At 36.3% G+C, this 22,284-nt stretch overlaps 1 protein-coding gene and 1 long non-coding RNA gene across 2 annotated transcripts; both read right to left on the reverse strand.

The window, feature by feature from the left end:
• Positions 1–10,027: 10,027 nt before the first annotated feature.
• LOC109169357 lies at positions 10,028–10,632 on the reverse strand. Its single transcript, XR_002052223.1, has 2 exons — positions 10,545–10,632; positions 10,028–10,365 (listed from the first exon to the last, which is right to left on the reverse strand). It is a non-coding gene; the product is annotated as an uncharacterized LOC109169357 (long non-coding RNA).
• Positions 10,633–10,848: 216 nt separating this feature from the next.
• On the reverse strand, positions 10,849–11,580 carry LOC109169404. The gene has a single exon (XM_019318285.1). It carries the CDS (start codon positions 11,578–11,580, stop codon positions 10,849–10,851), a length of 732 nt encoding a protein of 243 aa, XP_019173830.1.
• Positions 11,581–22,284: the final 10,704 nt, after the last annotated feature.

Genomic DNA, 22,284 nt, shown 5'->3' on the forward strand with positions numbered 1-22,284 from the left:
TCCACACACAAACTGACGTAGCTGAATTTTATGAGTTAGAATAATGTACTTTATATGCTTGAATAATACTCCATATACAATTATGAGTTAGAATAAGGAAACTTTTTTGGTGTAAAATTATTTGTTAGAATAATGTACATTATAAGTTATAAAAATATATATTGCAACATGTCACGTAAAATAAAAATTACTTAAAACGACGTTATTTTTGGACTGTGGTCCCCAATAACTATTGATTTGTTTTGACAATTTATATCGTGCACCAGGGCGCACATTGCATCGTGCGCCCTGGTACAAAACGACGTCGCTTTATACTCCATTTTTTTTTTTTTTTTGAAAATTTCGCTTTCCGTGTATTGGCTGTTAACTTCTTTAAAAAAATCTCATGTTTCGAAAATGTACATAATTGTATAATAGAATGTACATAATTGTATAACAGAATGTACATAATTGTATAACAAAATACACTCTTTTTTGAATAGATAATACACATAATCTAACATAATAAATAATACACATAAATTTCCTATTTCTGATGTACATAATTGTATAAAAAATGTACATAATTATATAACATAATGTACATAATGGTATAACATAATATACATAATTATATAATAGAATACACATACATTCTATCGTTTTGAAAGTGCGAGACGCTGAGACGCACAATGCTATGTGTGTCGTGTTGCTAGGTATAACGATTGATTTGTTTTCTCACCGGCTTTTCAAGATAACTAAAAAAAGTTAATTGGCCCACTTTGAGATGTCGCAGACTACCCAAATGATATTATAAGTTGCATATTCAGTTTTTGGTCCATACTCTTTTTTCATGTCTCTCTGTCTTGCAAAGTTGCAAGTTCATAACTTATTTATAATGGGAATTATACCTTTCAAAACTAAATCAATTAATCAAAAGGACAAAGAAGGGTGTATTTAATCATGACATTTATAGATTTTTAAAGATTTGTATAAACTTTAAAAGTTTGAAAGTATTAAATTCAAACTTTTAGGGAGTTTTTAAAAATCAGGTGGTATTCAATTAAAATTATTAAAGAGTTTTTAAAAATCAGGTTGTATTCGATTAATATTTTTAAAAATTCTTTAAAAGTCATGCGGTATTTAAAAAGTTGTGAACTTTTATAGACTTTTTAATTTTAAAACTTTTGTAGACTTTTCCTTCTCAAATATAAATAGTTGAAATCCAACCATCAACCCCAAAATTTCAAAATTTTCATTCTACCAACTCTGAATGTTTTCTCTCTCTATTTAAACTCTATTTTTTCTCCATATTTAAACTTTATAATCTTTTTACCTATATTCAATAAATTATTTTTCTTCATTATCTTATATTTCTTCGTACTTAAACTCTACTAATTTTTTCTCTCTCCTAAATTTTACAATCTTCCTCTACAAATTGAAATAATATTATTTTTGAGAAACCTAGAGATCTCACTGTTGCCTCCCAGGTAATTTTGTATTTTCCATGCTCTTGCAAATCAGGGATTAAAATTAGTTTGCTTCGTTTCTGCAGTTTATAACTGATTTATGAATTGCTTGTTGTATAAAAAGAAATTATATGTTTTTCTATCTGGTGTTGTGGTTTCAAAGAAGTTTACATGCTGTTGGTATGATTTGCAGTGAGGGAGAAGGATGCTTGAAGGAAATGCCTATTTTACTACAAAGTAGGTAATAGAACATAATCTCATCACTTGTTTCTTGCTAATTGCATAAATGTTTCCCTTTGTTTGAATAAAACTAATAGTAATTATTATTTAAGAAGAATAATTTTGTGATATATTATAGGCTAAAGTGTCATCCCGCACCATGAACCATTACTGATTATTCATGCCGCACAATGATCTTTAATAAGTGTTATTCCGAGCTATAAACCAATTTTTTATTCGCCTAGCATTTTTTGTAGGTTTTCTGGTAAAGAATATGACGTGGCGCCGGTTTCAAGTGCTTTTGACTTATTTGTTAGTGACGTGACTTTAATTAAATGACATGGAGTCCATCTAAGCTTACTTAAATAAATAAATAAATAAATAATCTATACTATATATAAAAACAAAATCCTGAACTTTAACTTACCGTCCAATTCCTAAAAAATCTCTCTTCCTAATAAAATATATTATTTTCTACTTTCTAATTCGTACTATAATTCTGAATTAAAATATTATAAAATTGTGTAATACCAATCCTTTAAGCTGAATCCCCAACACTAAGGGCCCCCCATACTCCGACCCGGAAGGAGGATGTAAATCACAATGACTCAATGGGTTAGTAAACAAGACCAAACTGGAAGGAGGATGTAAATCACGATGACTCAATGGGTTAGTAAACAAGGCCAAACCAGAAGGAGGATGTAAATCACGATGACTCAATGGGTTAGTAAACAAGGCCAAATGCCGGTGCGCACAAGGAATCTACCTACTTTGGAGATAATTCCCACACTGCCACCGCCAAGGTTCGAACCTTGGTCTCTTACCCCAAATACTGCCACTAAACCATTGAGTTAAGCCCGTGCGGATAAAAACAAAATCCTGAACTTTAACTTCACGCCCAATTCCTAAAAAATCTCTCTTCCTAATAAAATATATTGTTTTCTACTTTCTCATTCGTACTATAATTATGTGTTAAAATAATTCTATTCTAATACTATAAGATTGTGTAATACAATTCGTATTATAAACTATACTATATATAAAAACAAAATCATGAACTTTAACTTCCCGCCCAATTCCTAAAAAATCTCTCCTTCTATATCCTGAACTTTAACTTCAGGCGAAGTAGCGGTGACATAATTCCCACACTGCCGCCGCCGAGGTTTGAACCTTGGTCTCTTATCCCAAATACTACCCACTAAACCATTGAGTTAAACCCGTGCGGGTAAAAAAGAAAAATAATTCTATTCTAATATTATAAAATTGTGTAATATTGTTCCCATTCTAATCTATACTATAAATAAAAACAAAATCCTGAACTTTAACTACCGCTCAATTCCTAAAAAATCTCTCTTCCTAATAAAATATATTGTTTTCTACTTTCTCATTCGTACTATAATTCTTGGTTAAAATAATTCTATTCTAATATTATAAGATTGTGTAATACAATTCGTATTATAAACTATACTATATATAAAAAACAAAATCATGAACTTTAACTTCCCGCCCAATTCCTAAAAAATCTCTCTTCCTAATAAAATATATTGTTTTCTACTTTCTCATTCATTCTATAATTCTGGGTTAAAATAATTCTATTCTAATATTATAAAATTGTGTAATACTATTCCTATTCTAATCTATACTATATATAAAAACAAAATCCTGAACTTTAACTTCCCGCCTAATTCCTAAAAAAATCTCTCTTCCTAATAAAATATATTGTTTTCTACTTTGTCATTCGTACTATAATTCTGGGTTAAAATAATTATAATCTAATATTATAAGATTGTGTAATACAATTCGTATTATAATCTATACTATATATTAAAACAAAATCCTGAACTTTAACTTCTCGTCCAATTCCTAAAAAATCTCTCTTCCTAATAAAATATATTGTTTTCTACTTTCTCATTCGTACTATAATTCTGGGTTAAAATAATTCTATTCTAATATTATAAAATTGTGTAATACTATTCCTATTCTAATCTATACTATATATAAAAACAAAATCCTGAACTTTAACTTCCCGCCCAATCCCTAAAAAAATCTCTCTTCCTAATAAAATATATTGTTTTCTACTTTCTCATTCGCACTATAATTCTGTGCTAAAATAATTCTATTCTAATATTATAAAATTGTGTAATATTGTTCCCATTCTAATCTATACTATAAATAAAAACAAAATCCTGAACTTTAACTACCGCCCAATTCCTAAAAAATCTCTCTTCCTAATAAAATATATTGTTTTCTACTTTCTCATTCGTACTATAATTATGGGTTAAAATAATTCTATTCTAATATTATAAAATAGTGTAATACTATTCCTATTCTAATCTATACTATATATATAAAAAAAAAATCCTGAACTTTAACTTCACGCCCAATTCCTAAAAAAATCTCTCTTTCTAATAAAATATAATGTTTTCTATTTTCTCATTTGTACTATAATTCTGGGTTAAAATAATTCTATTCCAATATTATAAGATTGTGTAATACTATTCGTATTATAATCTATACTATATATAAAAACAAAATCCCCCTGAACTTTAACTTCCCGCCCAATTCCTAAAAAATCTCTCTTCCTAATAAAATATATTGTTTTCTACTTTCTCATTCGTATTATTCCTATTCTCTTGCCACGGCGAGGAAGGCCGGAATCGCGGCGAGGAAGGCGATTAATTTTTTTTTTTTTAAAGTTGTAAATTGTCAAAAGTTCGGCAAGGCATAACTTTTGACTCAATTGTCCATTTTGGACAATTTTTTTTTAAATTGCGTATTTTTTTGAAAGTCCGTAGGCGGTTTGGCCCACCAATTTCTCAAAAAAAAAATGCGAGAATAGCATCTTTGCTCTTGCTGGGAGGCAGGACAACGCATTCCATATTTTTTTATACCACTCCCTTTGAACGAAGATTTCACGTGCAATATGTCGCAATGCATTGACATTGCTGAGCTTATAATAATGAGTAAATTAATAATATGTGATGAAGCATTGATGACACACAAACACTGTTTTGAGGCTTTGGATAAAATCATGAGGGATCTATTGAGGTTCCTCATATCGGGTAGTGCTGAAAAGACTTTTGGTGGAAAACCAATAGTTTTGGACGGCAATTTTAGACATATCCTACCTGTTATTCCAAAAACAGCAAGACCAGTAGTTGTCGGAGCAATTATTAATTCTTCATACTTGTGGTAGTTGTGGACAAATTGCAAGGTATTAAGGTTCACAAATAACTTGAAACTACGGACCTTAGTTTCAGAGGAAGATAGACAGACAGTTGATTGGTTTTCAAAATGGATTGCAGACATTGGATACGGGATTGCAGGGGTTGTAAACGGCAGTTCATTTGAGATCAATTTTCTGGCACGATTTTTGTTGAGTAAATACCCAAAATGGTCCATCGACTATAGCTAAATTCACAAATTGGTCATCGACTTTTAATTTCAACCAATTAAGTCCTTAACTTTGCAATTTTAACACAATTTGGTCCTTTGTCTATTTGACCGTTAGTTGACTGCGCTTTTTTAGGATATATATGTAATTTCATGGTCCATCGTCAGTTTTTTAAGGTTCCGGTTGCATTTCTAGACCGCACTGTTACATTTGAATCCACTGCCGGCGCTGCACCCCATGCCGGAGAGATTATAGCTTTTGATAGATAGATCGCCGAAGTCCCTGGAGTGGCTCTTCGAGAAAGCCGTGACTCCAAGCGATGTAGGCGAGCTGAACCAGCTCGGGATCCCAAAGCAGCAAGCGGAGAAGCAATTCCCCCCTCTGAAACGGCGTTGTCACCTCCAAGAGCATTCTTTAAGCTGAACCGGCTTGTGATCCCCAAGCAGTAAGCGGAGAAGAACTTCCCCCTCCGAAACAACGATGTCACCTCCAAGAGCGTTCTCTTGAGCTTTGCACATGAAACTACATATATATCCTCAAAGATCGTGGTCAACAAACGGTCAAATAGATGAAGGACTAAATTGTGTCAAAATTGCAAAGTTAAGGACTTAATTGGTTGAAATTGAAAGTCGAGGACCAATTTGTGAATTTAGCTATAGTCGAGGGACCATTTTGGGTATTTACTCATTTTTGTTGAAGTGTGGAGACAATCCCATAGCAACTATAGTGGAAAGCACCTTCCCAAGCTCGAGATATGACATGCTTGATGAGTCACAACTAAAAGGCCGAGCGATCCTCTCGCCGACTTTAGATGTCGTTGATCAAACTAATCAGTACATATGCGACATGAATACTGCAAAAGGACAAACATATTTAATTTGTAACTCTTTGTGTAAGACAGAATCAGACAATGAAAATCTATTAGAAGTACACACTCCTGAATTCTTAAATAGTTTGAGATTGTCGGGTCCTCCTAATCATTCATCATTCATTGACATTAAAGGTCGGTGCACCTGTTATGTTATTGCAGAACATAGTCCACTCTCTTGGTATTTGTAATGGGACGCGACTCATCATCACAAGATTGGCAGATCACATTTGCCTAATTTATAAAAATCTTAAACAATGATATATAAAATCTCTAAAGTTATAGCACCGCATGCGTACGTCTACACATTAGCTATTAATTTGAGCAATTATCAAGTAATGATAGCATCAACAAACATAAACGATCCAAACCATATCTTCAATTGCACTATATAATATTTGATGTTATAATTTGAATAATTGTGTAACGACCCAAATATTCTTAATATATTATAACAAATTCATTCCGTGCAACGCAATACTAGTAATAATAATAGAGGGTGAAGTTGGCATGGCTGTATTATAGGGCTCCAAGGTCGATTCTCCAGAGATTTTCGACGTCATTGACGACGTTGAGGTCGGAATTGAAGTAGATAATGCGGGTGACTGTGGTGGGGAGGAGATTGACGAGGTAGATGCCCGCTTAATTAAGAGTCTGTCGAGCGCGCAGCGGATGGAGGAGGAGATGAGGTGGCGAACGAGGGCAGGGTTGAAGTGGTAGAGCCGGAAATTAAGGTACGGGAAAGTGGTGAAAATGGTGGCGTTCAGGTCCCGGAAGTGTCGGTGGACGGTGAGGAAGTGGAAGAACATGTTTTTCAAGCATCCGGCGTGCTAGGACGGAGAGAAAATCGGTGATAGAAGTGTGGCTGTTGGAAACTAGTATCTTCAAGAAAGGATCGATTAGAGCTTTTCTGCATTTGGATCATTTTCACTTTGTTCTGGGCAAGAAATAGCAGGGAGTGTTTCTTCTCGGGGAGGTCATCGGCATCCCCAGCCCAGGCGTCGTTGCCCCCTCATGCTCGGAGGTTCAAATGTAATTTCTTGGGTAGAATTCAATTTTCACTTTGATAGAATATGAAAGTTGTAGTTTATTCCCAGTATGTACAAAGCTTTATATAGAGTTACAGAGCCATAAATTGAGGTGTGGTTACACCTAACCACAAGACTAGGCAAATGAGAAATATCAACCAGAGAAATATAATAACCAGAGATATATAATAAGAGGCTAATGCTAAGTCTTCACACGTCCCCGCAAGATTGAGGCACCGTCAGCGAGCCTAAGCTTGGACCGGAACACAGCAAACAAACGATAACTAAGCGGTTTAGTCAGCAAATCAGCCACCTGCTCAGTTGATCGGACATAGCTAACACGCAGAGCCCCAGACACAACCTGCTCACGCAAAAAAAAAAATAGTCAAGCGCCAAGTGTTTCATTCGCGAGTGGAAAATTGGGTTTTTGCACACATACGAGGCACTTAAGTTATCAGTAATTAGCATTCAAAAAAAAAAAGTTATCAGTAATTAATTGCGGTGGAGAGCGCAGACCAACACCAAGCTCACGTAACAGACTTTGAACCCACATAACTTCAGCAGCGGAATTAGCAAGCGCCCGGAATTCAGCTTCCGTGGAGGACCGAGACACAAAACGTTGTTTAGTAGACTTCCAGGAGATGAGATTGGAGCCAAAAAACACACAGTAGGCTGTGGTGGACTACCCCCCATCGCGAACACCCCCCCCCCCCAGTCGGAATTGAGTATGCCACAAGAGAGAGATGACAACCACGCCAAAAATATAGTCCAAAGTGCAACGTACCCTTTAAGTAGCGCAGGACCCGCTTTGCAGCTTGCCAGTGACTCTCAGTTGGTGATGTCATAGATTGAGCCAAGCGATTCACCGCAAACGAAACATCAGGCCTGGTAATCGACAAGTATTGGAGGCGACCAATGACACGGCGATAAGTCGTGGAGTCAAAAGGCGTAGCATCCGCACCTAAATCAACCGAGGTACACATCAGAGTAGAAACTGGCTTCGCCCCCGTCATGCTAAACTGTTCCAGTATGTCAACCACATGCTGAATTTGAGACAAAAACAGACCAGTTAGCGTAGACACCACTTCGACGCCCAAGAAGTGATGCAACGGACCCAAATCCTTTAACGAAAACCGCTGTGATAAGCGACAGACAAAGGTCGCGGTGAAAGCATCATTGTTACCTGTAACAATAATGTCGTCTACATATACCAAGAAATACAAAAGAACATCATAGGTACAATAAATAAATAAATAGGGAAGAGTCAGCCACAAACTTCTGAAAACCACACGAAACGAGAAAGTCCGATAATTCAAGATACCAAGCCCGAGGGGCTTGTTTTTAACCCATAAATAGCCTTCTTCAAACGACAAACATGATTCGGCTTCTCGTTATCAACAAACCCCGCAGGTTGGGCCACATAAACTTCCTCGAACAGTGTACCATTTAGAAAGGCATTATTCACGTCCAATTGGCGTAACGCCCAGCTCCGCGACAACGCAATGCTAAGAATAACACGCACAGTGACCAGTTTGACTACCGGGCTGAAGGTCTCAAAGTAGTCTCGTCCAGGCTCCTATAAAAAGCCCTTGGCAACCAGCCGAGCCTTGAACCTGTCTACTGAACCATCAGCTCTACGCTTAACCCTGAACACCCACTTACAACCAACCACATTACGATTGGCTCGGGGCACTAACTCCCAAGTAGAGTTCTTCACCAGTGCATTAAACTCATCCATCATAGCATCCCGCCATAAGTCACACTTCAACGCATGGTCTACAGTGCGTGGTTCAACGGACGGAGCAACAGGATGCGAGGTTGTCAGATTCACAAATTTGTCGTTAAAGTACTTCGGATTTGGACGACGCTGCCTGTTCATCCGCCGCAAGGAAGGGACTACAGTAGCTTGATCTGCCACGACCGCACCATCATTCTCATCAACCTGCGTGGATTCTGCCTGCGTGGAGGAAGCCGACAAGGAACCTGTTTGCATAGAGGGAACCAGAGTGGAACTAGCCGACCGGACTGGACACACCGCCTCCACCGACTGAGACACTCGTTCAGACGACGGCTGTTCCTGAAGTCCAACGGCCATCGGTGAGTTCGGAACCATCAGGTCAATCAGCGACTCCCCACGCGAACCTGCAGACACCGGCGACGACGGAGCAGAAGCAGTGTGCGGGCCCCCGAATCCTGACCAGACGGTGAAGGGGCTGCCGGGGACCCCATTGTAGTGACCACCAAGGCTGCTGGTGGGTGTGGCTGTACCGGCGTCGACATTGTAGCTACGTCCGTCGTCAAGGCCAAGGGAGGTGGATGATGTTCACCAAGAAGTGGCATTCCAAATATGACCTGTAGTAAAGTAAGCAGGCAAAGGCAGAGTCTCACCCACGTTAAAACACACACCTGGTTAGTTGATACAGACTTACAAACCATAGTCTGGAATGGAAATCCATTTGGCACAAATTGTACGTGACGCGAAACATAGACCCGCCCACTGGACATTTCTAAACATTTATAGGCAGACTGACTCAACGAATACCCTAAAAGGGCACAGGGAAGGGACTTTGGATTTAATTTGGCTGGGAAGTAAGGCTTTAACCAAGGATAACACAGGCACCCGAATGGTCGAATTTTTCGGTAGTTTGGGCGTTTATTGAATAAGCGCTCATATGGTGTAGAATAACCGAGAATTGCAGTGGGCATTCGGTTTATTAAATAAACAGCGGTTTGAAACGCATAGGGCCAGTACGAAGCTGGCATGGACGCATAATGGAGTAGCGCCATACCAGTCTCGACAATGTGCCTGTGCCGGCGTTAAGCCGGCCCATTGTGCTCCGGAGTATGCGGAGGTGAAGTGAAATGTGAAATACCCATAGAATTAAAAATAGGAATCAACTTGATATACTCCTCCCCATTATCAGAAAATATCGAAACAATATTATAGCCAAAATAAGTCTCTACCATGCGTTTGAACTGGAGAAATATAGTGGGGACATCAGAATTAAGTTTAATAGGAAACAACTGGACATATTTGGTGTGATGATCAACAAAATTGAAATAATATTTAAAACCATCCACGGAGACCGTTGCGGAACTCCACACATCCGTGTAAAGTAACTGCAACGGGCGTGAACTGGTCATGGAATTAAAGGAAAACGGGAGTTTGTGACTTTTATTAACATGACACGAGTTACAAGAAAATGCATTAAGCTTATCAGGCATGAAATTAATATTGTTATTTCTAAGAAGACAGGCTAACACTTTAGAGTTGGGATGACTAAACTGATGATGCCAACTTAACAGGGAACACTTGGTGGTAACATTAAGTTGAGGCCGCTGGACTGGGAGGTTGTAAACGTCACTCACGACTGGACCCTGTACGAGAGGAGTTCCCGATTGCCGATCCTTAACCACAAAATATGTGTCAAAGAATTCAACAGAAACTGAGTTAGTTCTACAGAGTTTGGAAACAGAAACAAGATTTTGGTGCAAACTCGGAACACACAAAACATCAGACAATATGAGGGATCGACTATTCGGTGGTATAGAAACTGACCCAGTGTGTGAGATATGTAATGACTTACCATCACCCAGCATGATTTCGTTCGGTCCGGTGTAGTCCGCCAGAGCATGAAGCGACGTGGCATCATTGACCGTGTGATGCGAGGCTCCAGAGTCCATGAGCCAGGACTGAGTAGGCGAAGCCACGGTTGATGTAGCATGAACTGACGGAGACTGCCGAGCGATGTTGCGTGGCTCAAGCACATCCACATCATTCTCCTTCAAAACCTTGGCTAGTTTCCGGCAGAATTTGGTGTCGTGCACTGGATACTCACAATAATTACAGTACCTGGCAGACCGGTTGCCGTTATTCTTCACCTGGTTGTGTCACCCTCTGCCACGTCGATTGTAAGTTTGAGATTGGAAGTCAGCTGAACCATTATACCGGCGTTGTGTGGCATTCGCAACCAGCATATGGATGTGCGAGGCAGCTTCATTATCTTTCATTAACCCCTCAAAATCAGTGAGCACATCGTGCAACTCACTAAATGAGATAGTCTCGGTTCGCACGCGAAGAGCCGACACAATGGGGTTGTATTCATCGCCAAGTTGCGTGAATATATGAACCACGAGGTCTTCTTCGCTCACCGGACTTTGAGCAAGAGCCAAATCGTCGGCAATGGCTCGCATTTCCCTCATGTACGAGTCAATAGACCGGTTGGCCCTAAGATTTTTGGCAAGTTTTGCTTTTAGCGACACCACACGTCCCTTCGACGTAGCGGCACAGCTAGTGGACAGACGTGTCCACGCATCACTTGCAGAAGCAACCGACGAGATAACCGGTTGCAAGACATTGGAAAGACTGCCGAGAATGGCACTGAGAATGATTTGATCCTGCCTGAACCAAGCTGTGTAGGCGGGATTAATTTCAGTGCGAGCTGTATCAGAGTACTTTGTCGGAGCTGTAGTAGAGCCTGTGATGTAGCCTAGGAGGTCGAGACCTATAAGAGTAGACTCGACCTGTTTCTTCCAAATGGGAAAGTTCGAGGATGTAAGTTTAATTGGTAAATGGGTTGGGGTGTGAAGGTGAGTTATGATAGGGGTGTTGGTAGCAGCCATGACTGGCGATAGGGAGGAGGAGAGAGGAGAGGGAAAAAAATGTATTTTTCTCGCTAGAGTGTAGGGTTTGATACCATGATAGAATATGAAAGCTGTAGTTTATTCCCAGTATGTACAAAGCTTTATATAGAGTTACAGAGCCATAAATTGAGGTGTGGTTACACCTAACCACAAGACTAGGCAAAGGAGAAATATCAACTAGAAAAATATAATAACCAGAGATATATAATAAGAGGCTAATGCTAAGTCTTCACACACTTTTCCTTTGCATTTTGAGAGTGGCCTTCATATATATATATATATATATATATATATATATATATATATATATATATATATATATATATATATATATATATATATGTGGCTTTCAGCTTCATCCTAATCCTAATTATTACGGAGTATATTATATATTCATGTTATATATATTGATTATGTTCTGTTTTGCATGCAAAGTTGGGTGAATAATATGCATGTATTGTTGAGGATCTCAAAGGAAAGAAGAGACGTAATGTATATTGAATGAATGACAAAATCAGTTTTCTGCTTTACAGGGCTACTGGTTATATCTGCTATACACTTAGTGAAAGCGGGAAAAGGAAAGAAGCTAACCAACAGAACTAACTAACTGAAAATTTCGCCTGCTCCGTGGAAGCTCCGGCGGCGAGTCAGAAGAGAAGGAGGAAGACGATGGTTAGGAGATGGTCTTGAGATGCCATTGTGATGCAATCATCCATGGGTAACCAGTTGGAAATTCCGCCACACACAAAGTTATGACCAAGGTGCTAGAATTAAAAAGAAAAAAGAAAAAAGAAAAAAAAAGTCTATGTCAGCATTTTATTACCTGCAACTTGTAGGTAACTTACAAAAAATGCTAGGCGGGAAAAAAATGGTTTATGGCTCGGAATAACACTTATTAAAGAACATGGTGCGGCATGAATAATCAGTAATGGTTCAGGGTGCGGGATGACACTTTAGCCTATATTATAACATGTTTTTGTTAAAAAATTATAAATGATAAGAGTGGAAATCATTGATAGTTTGTAAGGATGTATTCAATTTAGAATTTCAATGACTTTTGTAGACTTTTTAAAATAAAAAGGTTGATATAAATTTATGAATGTTCTTTATATAGACTTTTATAGAGTGTTACAAAGTTTTAAAAAGTTTTGACTGACTCTACGAAAGTCAATCAAAATTTATTAAAATCTATCATTTTAAAAGTCTAAAAAAATCATGATTGAATACACTCCCTAAGATTATTCGATTTTTAAAAAGAATTGTGTTACACATTTACAAATACTCTCTCTCTCTCTCTCTCTCTCTCTCTCTCTCTCTCTATATATATATATATATATATATATATATATATATATATATATATATATATATATATATATATATATTCTTTTAGAGTGATATTATACTCCTAATTTATTCCTTAATATGTTTTTATGCACTGATTGATCATACGGTAATTATAAGGTGAATCATGGTCCGAAAATGATGTTGTTTCATTAAGTAAGGAAACGGAAGCCTTGAAATTTTAACAAATTCTTTATTTTTTTTTTGTATTTTCAGAACAAAATAAAACTACAGTGTATCCTAAAATAAAACTGAATAACTTGTCTCGTATATTATGTTTATATTATCAAATGAAACTGTAATTGAATTGAAATGATACTTTAGTTGTGTTGAAATGAAACTACAATATGTATAAAATGAAACTTAATAACGTGCATGTCTCACATATTGAGTGTAATATTGTCAAATTAATAAAATTATATTGTAGTTGAATTGAAATGATACTTTAATTTTGTTGAGATAAAACTACAGTATGTATAGAAAGGAACTGAATAACATGTTTCACATATTGAGTGTATATTGTCAAATTGAACTCTAATTATATTAAAATGATACTTTAGTTGTGTTGTAATGCAATTACCGTGTATATAAAATGAAGCTGAATAAAAATTTCACATTTTGAGTGTATATTGTCCAATGAAACTGTAATTGAACTATAATTATAATTCATTTAAACTGTATATAAATTGAAATTCAATAATAGGTCTCACTAAAATAAGACTATTGTATATATAATGTCAAATGAAACTATATAGTTGAAACGAAATGAAACTTTAATTGTACTGAAATAAAACTACAATGTATGTAAAATGAAATTGAATATGTTATACAAACAGAGCTAATTACACTGAACGATTGTTATTTCTTTTCATTAAAAGAAATGACATTGTTTTGAATAATGGTCCACAATAAACAGATACTACATATGATAGGGTCAATAGTATTTCAAAAAAAAAAAAATGTCCTCTTCTTTTTTTCTTTAAAAAAAAAAAAAAGAAAAAAAAACTCTTTTGCCAAACTCAAACATTCTCTCACCTTTGTCATATTAGTTTTTCTTTCTTCCACAACACCCAAAATCCTCCATTGAGATTTCCCTTAAATTAGTTGAAAAAATTTACATTACCATGAACGCACTTTGTCCATTTTGAAAAGTACTCGTCAATTCCTGCAAAGTTTTACTTTTTCTATGTATCTCTAACAAAGCATAAAGTATAAATTAAGAATAAATACCAGACAAGGTCCCTCGAGTTTGGTGGTTTCACCATCTTTAGTCCAAAACTTTCGTAATTACCATCCGTGATCCTCCGAGTTATGAAATGTGACCTGCTACCGTCCTTCCGTTACTTCATTCCGTTTCAACCGTCAAAATTGTGGGTATATTTTTCATTTCACTCATTTGTTTCGATTGTCTCTGTTCTGAGCTAGCTTGAAACTCTAGGATCCGATTTCCGGCATTATGATGAGGCCGACGTGGAAGAGGCTTCAAAGGGTGGAATTGCGGGCGTAGTTATTAGCGTGTAGAACCTTCGAGAATCAAAGCTGTGCGTCGGGCTGGGCTAAGAGTATTGTAACTGGTTTCAGATTTTATGGTGCGGGGTGGTAGTCGGTAGCTTCTCGCGCTGCTACTTCTAGTGCTCGCGGTGGTGTACCTGGCCGAATAGCACCGGTTAATGGAATTGCAGCAGATTCCGGCCGCACCGCAGCGCACATCTCCAATTCCTTCAACGACCAACCCCACAAGCAGAAATCAAACTCCTCTTCCCCGCCGCCGATGCTAGTCGAAGATTCTTTCTTGAACTGATTCTCCTGTTTGTTGGAAAATCACACAACAATAATGCCTCATCTTCTTCGTCTCCATTTTCCTGTTCTTTCTCCGCCCCTTTGTAATTCCCCATAAATCTTCTTCAAATCCTCCGTTCTTGTTCAACCAATGCGAATCAAATTGAGATCGGAACAAATTAAATACAAGATTACAAACAATTTTCTACCTTCTTTCTTGAATTGATTGTGCGTATGGTTGAAATTTAGCGGAGCTTTGCTTTTAGCGGAGGAGCTCTATATCTTTTGCTCATGCGAATCGTTATATTGGGAAGATTATTGTTTGATTATGCAATTCTGATTTTTATATTTGGATTTTAGTTTGATGCAAATAATTATGGTCGGTCAGGGTTAATCCTTATTATGCCTTTCTTCAGTACCAAACCTCGAAGTCTAACCGCCATGATTTTCACGTTAGTTCATCTTGTGTCCACACACACCTGCTTCTACAGTTCTACTTCGAGGACTTTCTTCCCCTCTCCTTGCATAGTCTTTAGAAATATTCGCAGCTTCAACAAAAGTGTTAAGATTCTTTGTTCGCGGTTATTATGGCATCTGGATCGTCAGCTCTGACCAACAATTCTGTCTCCAAAGGGTTTGACTTCGCCGCCTCCGATTATATTCTTTGCTCCTACGAAGACTACTCCAATCACGCGAGTTCTAATGGCACCCTCCACTCCGATCCCGTGGTTGCATCCACTTCTGTGAAGGTATTCTTTTTCTCATGGTGTTATCTGGTATTTGATTCTTGCGGTTTTAGCTAGGGTTTTGGTGATTACTGGTGAAAGTTGGAGTCTTTACTTTTCAACTTCGCTGCAAATTGTTGAATCAGAAAGTTTTGGAATATGGCTTTCAAAAAAAAAAAAAAGAAAGTTTTGGAATATGGGTTTTAAGTTTTAATGTTTGTTATATGGAAAATGACAAATATATCCACGATTTTGACGGTTGAAACGGAATGAAGTAACGGAAGGACGGTAGCTGGTCACATTTCGTAACTCGGAGGACCATGAATGGTAATTGCGAAAGTTAGGGACTAAAGGTGGTGAAATCACCAAACTCGAGGGACCTTGACTGGTATTTACTCTATAAATTAAATAGTATTGTAACTCCCACATTGTAAAAAATTTTAAATGACTTTATTTCACGTCACATTCATATATTATCCGACTATTTGAGATATATGAAGTTTTCTTGCATTTAAAATATTAAGAGTATTTATTGAAAATTCAAATGCCTATGAAAGTAGAGCATGGTTCACAACTATAAACCTGCTCCAACTTGCTCTACATTACATTATTACATGGAGTTTGCGTACAATATTTGACTTGTTTCCTTTTAAGTAAAAAAAGACTCATGATTCAAAGGTATATATGACAAATTTCTATTTGGTAATCCAAAGACTAAAAAATATTTGTTCTAAAGTATCGCTCGACTATTCAATTAATAAAAAAATAATAAAAAATTGAAAGACTTTGGCTCTATTTGGTAATATAGTCAGTTTAGCAGTTAACTTTTACTTATTTGGCTATCATTAATTATTTGACTTAGTTAAATAATCAATATGAACCAAGGATCTTGTGATCCATTGATATCTGGTTGCTTCCCTATGTGGGAGGTCTAAAGTTTGAGATTTGGTGTGTGTGTAGATTGTATATAAAAATAATAATTAGTATAAGTGTTTAATTAATTAACTTTTTGTAATAAATTATTGCTTCAAAATGCTAAAATTTACAAAGCAGTTTTTTCGATCAATTTTTTGATAAAGTCATTTTACATGTAATTAGCTATTAGCTAAAAGTTAATTTACCAAATATTTTTTTACAATCAACTAATGTTATCAACTAATTAAACCCACTAACCTAATCAACTAACAACTATTTATCAAGCACCCCTTTACTTTTTTAGCCGTATGATTTTATTGTAGACACTTGTATACAAACATTTAAAAACATGTACCATAATTAAAATAAATCGCATAATTTAACTTTTCTTTCGGTCTTCAATTTAGGAGCCTCAAAATTAAAAGATTAAAAAATATTTTGTTTATTTAATAAAAATAAAACATGAAGGAACCAAGATATGCCACGTACGTGACACTAAGATGTACTCCGTGATAACGACGCAAATTAATCAACGCCTTCCGGCTTCCACGTACAAATCATTAGCGTCGACTATTGCAATAAGCCAATAATTAATAGATATTTTATAATATTATAGTAAAAATATTAATTTCGTCATATTTTTATGAGTTAATTTCACCAGAGGTCCTTTATCTTTGGTGACAATTCTAAATTTAGTTTCAAACTATCATTTTTGTCATTTAACATTTTTGACTATTGTTTTTTGGATACTTTTATTCCTTTTCATGACTTTTCCTATTTTTAGTAAGAACTTTTTTTTTTTCTTTTTTTTTTTTTCATATTTTTCTTTTGTTATTTTTCGGGTTGAACCGGTTTAATCGGTTTAAAACTTTAGATAACATCTGATTTTTAGTAACTATATTTTTCAATCGGTTTTTAGTAAAGTTCTAAACCAATTAAATCGATTGAAACCGGAAAATAACAAATGAAAAATATGAAGAGACAAAAATTCCATTACTAAAAATAAAAAAATTATGAGAAGGACTAAAAGTGCCCAAAAAATAATAGTTTGAGATGTTAAATAACAAAAACGATAATCTAAGACTAAATTTAAATTTGCCACCAAAGATAAAGAACCTTTAGGGAAATTAACTCTATTTTTATTTATCGCATTTGGTTAAAAATAGTAGACTGAAGTTACATATAATTTCATTCTTTTATAATATTTGATTTATTATTAATATATAAAAGTTAGATATTTAAAAACTACATACATGATCCTACCAAACTAAAAAAAAAAAAACAATTTAAAAAGTTATAAGAAAATGTTAAAATATCATTTTAAATACAAGGACATTTAGTTATTCAATCATGCATTTTAAAAAATAAAAATATAACGTGTCAACTCACTTTGTATAAAAAAAGATCGAAATGTCCTTGTATTTAACGACATTTCAACGATTTTGTTGACGGAAGACAAAAAATGATCATGCCAAAATAATACTAGAACAAAAAAGAAATGTTCTGAAAAAGAAGAACTAATTGTGAACTAACACCTATAAATATACGACCAAAAATAGAATTAACTTTAAGTGAGAAGTAATAAATATGTATAGGAAATTAGATAGATTTCTTTAATTAGAAATAAAGAGTTTCCTAATAAAATATTTATTAATTTAGAAAGTATTAAATATTTTGTAAAAAAGAACCCGATCAATATTGATATTTTTAATGATGTGACATCTTCTTCCTTTATCGTTGGTATATAGCATATACACATTGACAGTTATCAAATATTAATTTTTAATTACTAAAGGGTTTGAATCATTTAGTAAGAGAGAAAAAGTATGCGAATAAACATTATAATAGGTATTAAATCTTATAATAGGATAAAACAAAAATCTCAATCCAAACGTAACAATATATATATATATATATATATATATATATATATATATATATATATATAGGGTAAAGTTCCACTATATATATATATATATATAATTATTTGAGAGTTTATGGGCTAATTAAGGTACATTTCACAACTTTTCATTTTTATCAAGTCTTTTGAGACTTTAAAGTCGGAGTGATAAAGACCCGAATAGTTGAGATGCGATCATTTTTGGAAAAGGATGTGAATGGGAGAAAACATGTGTAAGTCTTACGTTGGTTGATGCGCTTGGTTTTCAATCACGAATCTTATCATAATGGATGTATGATACAAAGTAGTTGGCCGACAATTACACGTTTTAGGCTTTAGCGTCAAAACTTACCATTCTGTACAAAATTGTTTGTCGACCAGACAAAGCCCCAAGTCATGCTATAAATTAATGAAAAATAATGTGTAATTTTGGAACACAAATTTTCATTACATATTTTGATTTTATCTAAAAGAGAAGAAAAATAATAAAAGTTATCCTTGCTTCTTCTTTTCTATTTGATTTTAAATTTATCAAAGTGTGTCACATCAATATAAGAATTAATTATATTTTGGTCCTAGATTTATGGATGACAAATAACTTTTAATCCTTTTTTATTATAACATTTTCATTTAGTCTTAGTATTATTGTGGCATAACCATTTTTAATTCTTCTTCAACAAAATCGTTAAAATGTCGTTAAATATAAAAATATTTCAATATTTTTTTATACAAAGTAGGTTGAACCACTATATTTTTTTATGTTTATTTTTTTTTTTAAAATAAATCATAATTATAAATGCCCTTGTATTTAACGATATTTAAACTGTTTTGTTGATAAAGGACAAAAAATGGTCATGTCACAATAATACTAGAACCAAAAGTGGATGTTCTAATAAAAAAAAAAAAGTACTTAAAGTGAATTGCCACTTATAAATCTAGAACCAAAAATGGAATTAACTCTCAATATAAAATAAAAGTATTTTTTTTATATCAAAATTTGATTTGGTTAATACTCTCTTAGAGTCTCAAGAACATGTTCACACAGAATCTTTCTAATGTGATTTATCACTTATATGTGGTTAGCGATCTATTACATAGGAGAGAACCTTATCCAATGCACACTTTTGAATAGCGGCTATGTTTTTCCTAACCGCCGAGCAGAAACTGCTAGTTATGATTGTGTCCGACAGCTTGTTGCCCACTAACAACAAGAGCAAGGATGTGGGGAGCTTGGAATGCACCTTTGCCTATTTCCCTAAGCATAAGGTCCAGTTCAACTTACCCGCCCTTATGTTGAAGCACATGGAATTCTGTAAATCTAGCAACCGGCTCAGCTTACCCTACGGGATGATCCTAAGTTGGATCATGGAAAGAAAGGGAGTGGACCTAAGCCGAACTGAAGCCAGACCCATGAGCGGAATGGTTTTCAATGCCCAAAACCTCCGCCGCAATGACATCTACCATGTCGGAGAGGGACAGTACATCACCCTCGAGGAGGTTTGACTGAAACCCCCGGAAGAACGGCGAGTGTTGGTAGATCAGTTGGAGATCTCAAACAAGAAAATGAGACGAGCAATGCAAAAAAGTGGAGAACAGGAGGAACATGAAGAGGAAAGCGAGCCTAGCCAGCCTGAACCCGCACAAGGAAGAGGAAACACGGAGGACTGAGACGAGAGGTCCGTCAATGAGCGCATCCTCGCGCAGCTCACAAGGCAGAATCGGATCGTGGATGACAGATTCTCGTCCTTGATTCTCGCGACGAGCTCATTGGATAGGAGGGTGGCTGCGATCGAGGCCATGCTAGGCGCACGTGGAGCTTCAAGCTTAGGAGTGGGAAACCAAGGTATACTCAAAATCTCAAACCTCACTCACCACCGACCTAATCAATCCCCACCCTACACTCGTTAAATAATAAACTTGAGCAACATTTCCTTAATTAGAAGACCAATTTGCATAACACATAGGAGCGAAAGGAGTAATCTGTGCCCGAACTTCGGGGACGAAGCTCCTTGTAAGGAGGGGGGGGGGGGGGGGGGGGGAGAGGGTGTAACACCCCGTGTTACGGTCTCCGTATCCGGATTAATTATTTAATTAATTCCGTTACCGTATAATTAAAAAGGATTTAATCAGACTAGAATCCCCATTAATTAATTAGTATGGTCCATGATGGACCATGGACCCTTATCCTTAACCAAGTTCTTAATCCTATAAGGAATAGGATTAGTGGACCTTTACCATTAAGACCCTAGTTGGGACTCCTGAATCTATATATAGGGACTTAGGAAGCATTTAGAAACCCTACCACAGTTAATTTTACCACACAAGATATTCCCGAAGAGGAACCTACAGAGGAATCCCCCTACCACCAAACGTAGAGGAATCCACTAGCGGTAAATCTTAGAGAAGAACCTTAGTAGCCAAGGATATTTATTAGGGCTAAGAGGTAACCCATGTCTCGACAAAACCTATTTTCCTTGCTATATCTTATTCATTGACTCCTTTGAAATGTGATTCTGTGTTTGAGTCTTAATAGAGCTTTGCCTAGGGTTTATATTGTGTTTATGTGATAATCTTGATGTTCTTGATATTATGATTGATTATATGAATGATCTTGTATTTTGATTATGTCTAGAGCCTTAGGGTTTATATCATGGATTTCATATTATGATGTTCTTGGGGTATTTGGGTGGGATTATGCATGATCGGGTGTTGAGTCTAGCCTAGGACTTGTGTTTAGGACCTTGCATATAGTCGTCTTGATATTCTTGTGGTTCCGGATGCTCCTGAACCGTTATATGATTTATGTTGTGTCTTGGCATGTTTAGGAATCGTGTTAGAACGTATTTTGTATTATTCTTTGTTTGTTTCCGTTAATTAACTACGTGGTGTTGTCGTTATGTGTTTGAATGTGTCTGGACATGGTTTTGGGTTCCACGGGTGATCCCGAGACCGAAAGTTGTCTGTGTATCAGTGGGGGTAGATGGGGGGACTGGCCACCCGCCACCAACCCGCTGCCCGAGGTGCTGTTTCCAGCGGGTGGTGGTCTGCCCGCCGGCCACCCGCTGGAATGGCGAGTGGCCACCGGTGGGTGGCTAGCGGGTGGTCACCAACCCGCCACCTACCCGCTGGAAATTGGTTGTGTTCTCCCTTTTTTGTTTCCCCATGTTCCGTTGTGTCCCGTTGTACCCCGTTTGTCGTGTATGAGTCTCGTTTGGTGTTTTAGGTATCGTTCTAGGAATTTATGTGCAATATGTGTCGTTGTTGTTGTGTCTTGATTGTTACTTGATTATGTGTTAATTGATTGGGTGATGATGAGTATCGTGGTCATTGCGCAATGGCCGGTGTGATTGATGATGATAATGATGATGATGAGATTGTGATTGGTGGTAATGAATCGTTGGTGATTGGCACCACTTGTGCCCGGTCTTTATACTAAAGGTACATGCCATAGCGGTGACTGTGCTGAAGGCACACACCCACCTTAGACTTGCTTACCGTTGAGCATGAGTCAAGTTATAAGTGATGCGGTGTCATGTTAGAGCTATATGCGCTAACCCCTTGATATTGGCACTAGAGGTGCAGATCATTGAATGGCACTGCAGCACCTTCTTGATAAGTTGGTGGTTGATAGGCGGTTTGTCGGTGGGGGCATGTAGTTGCCCGGAGGGATAAGGGGTGGTGATATAAGGGTGGCCTGGAGGTATAGGTTTGAATTGATATAAGGACGGAGGGGAGCTACAAGGTTGGAACTTGGTATAAGGTTGGAGGATGAATTGTGTACTTTGATGACTATTTGCTAATTGATTGTATTGAATGCCTTCATTGCCTCTACTTGTTATTTGTATGCTTATCTGCCTGTCGTTTCTTGTATTGCGTACTTAGGATGCCTGTTAGGTCTTATGATTATTCTATGATGTTGATTCTGTTAATATGTCTTGAGTCTTGATCTTGGATTTAAATTAGACTCTTGTAAGTATATATGTATTCCAGTTTCAAAATGAGTTTCTTATATCTACCTAT

Source organism: Ipomoea nil, unplaced genomic scaffold, assembly GCF_001879475.1.
Source record: "Ipomoea nil cultivar Tokyo-kokei standard unplaced genomic scaffold, Asagao_1.1 scaffold3314, whole genome shotgun sequence".
In the NCBI taxonomy this organism is placed as follows: Eukaryota; Viridiplantae; Streptophyta; class Magnoliopsida; order Solanales; family Convolvulaceae; genus Ipomoea; species Ipomoea nil.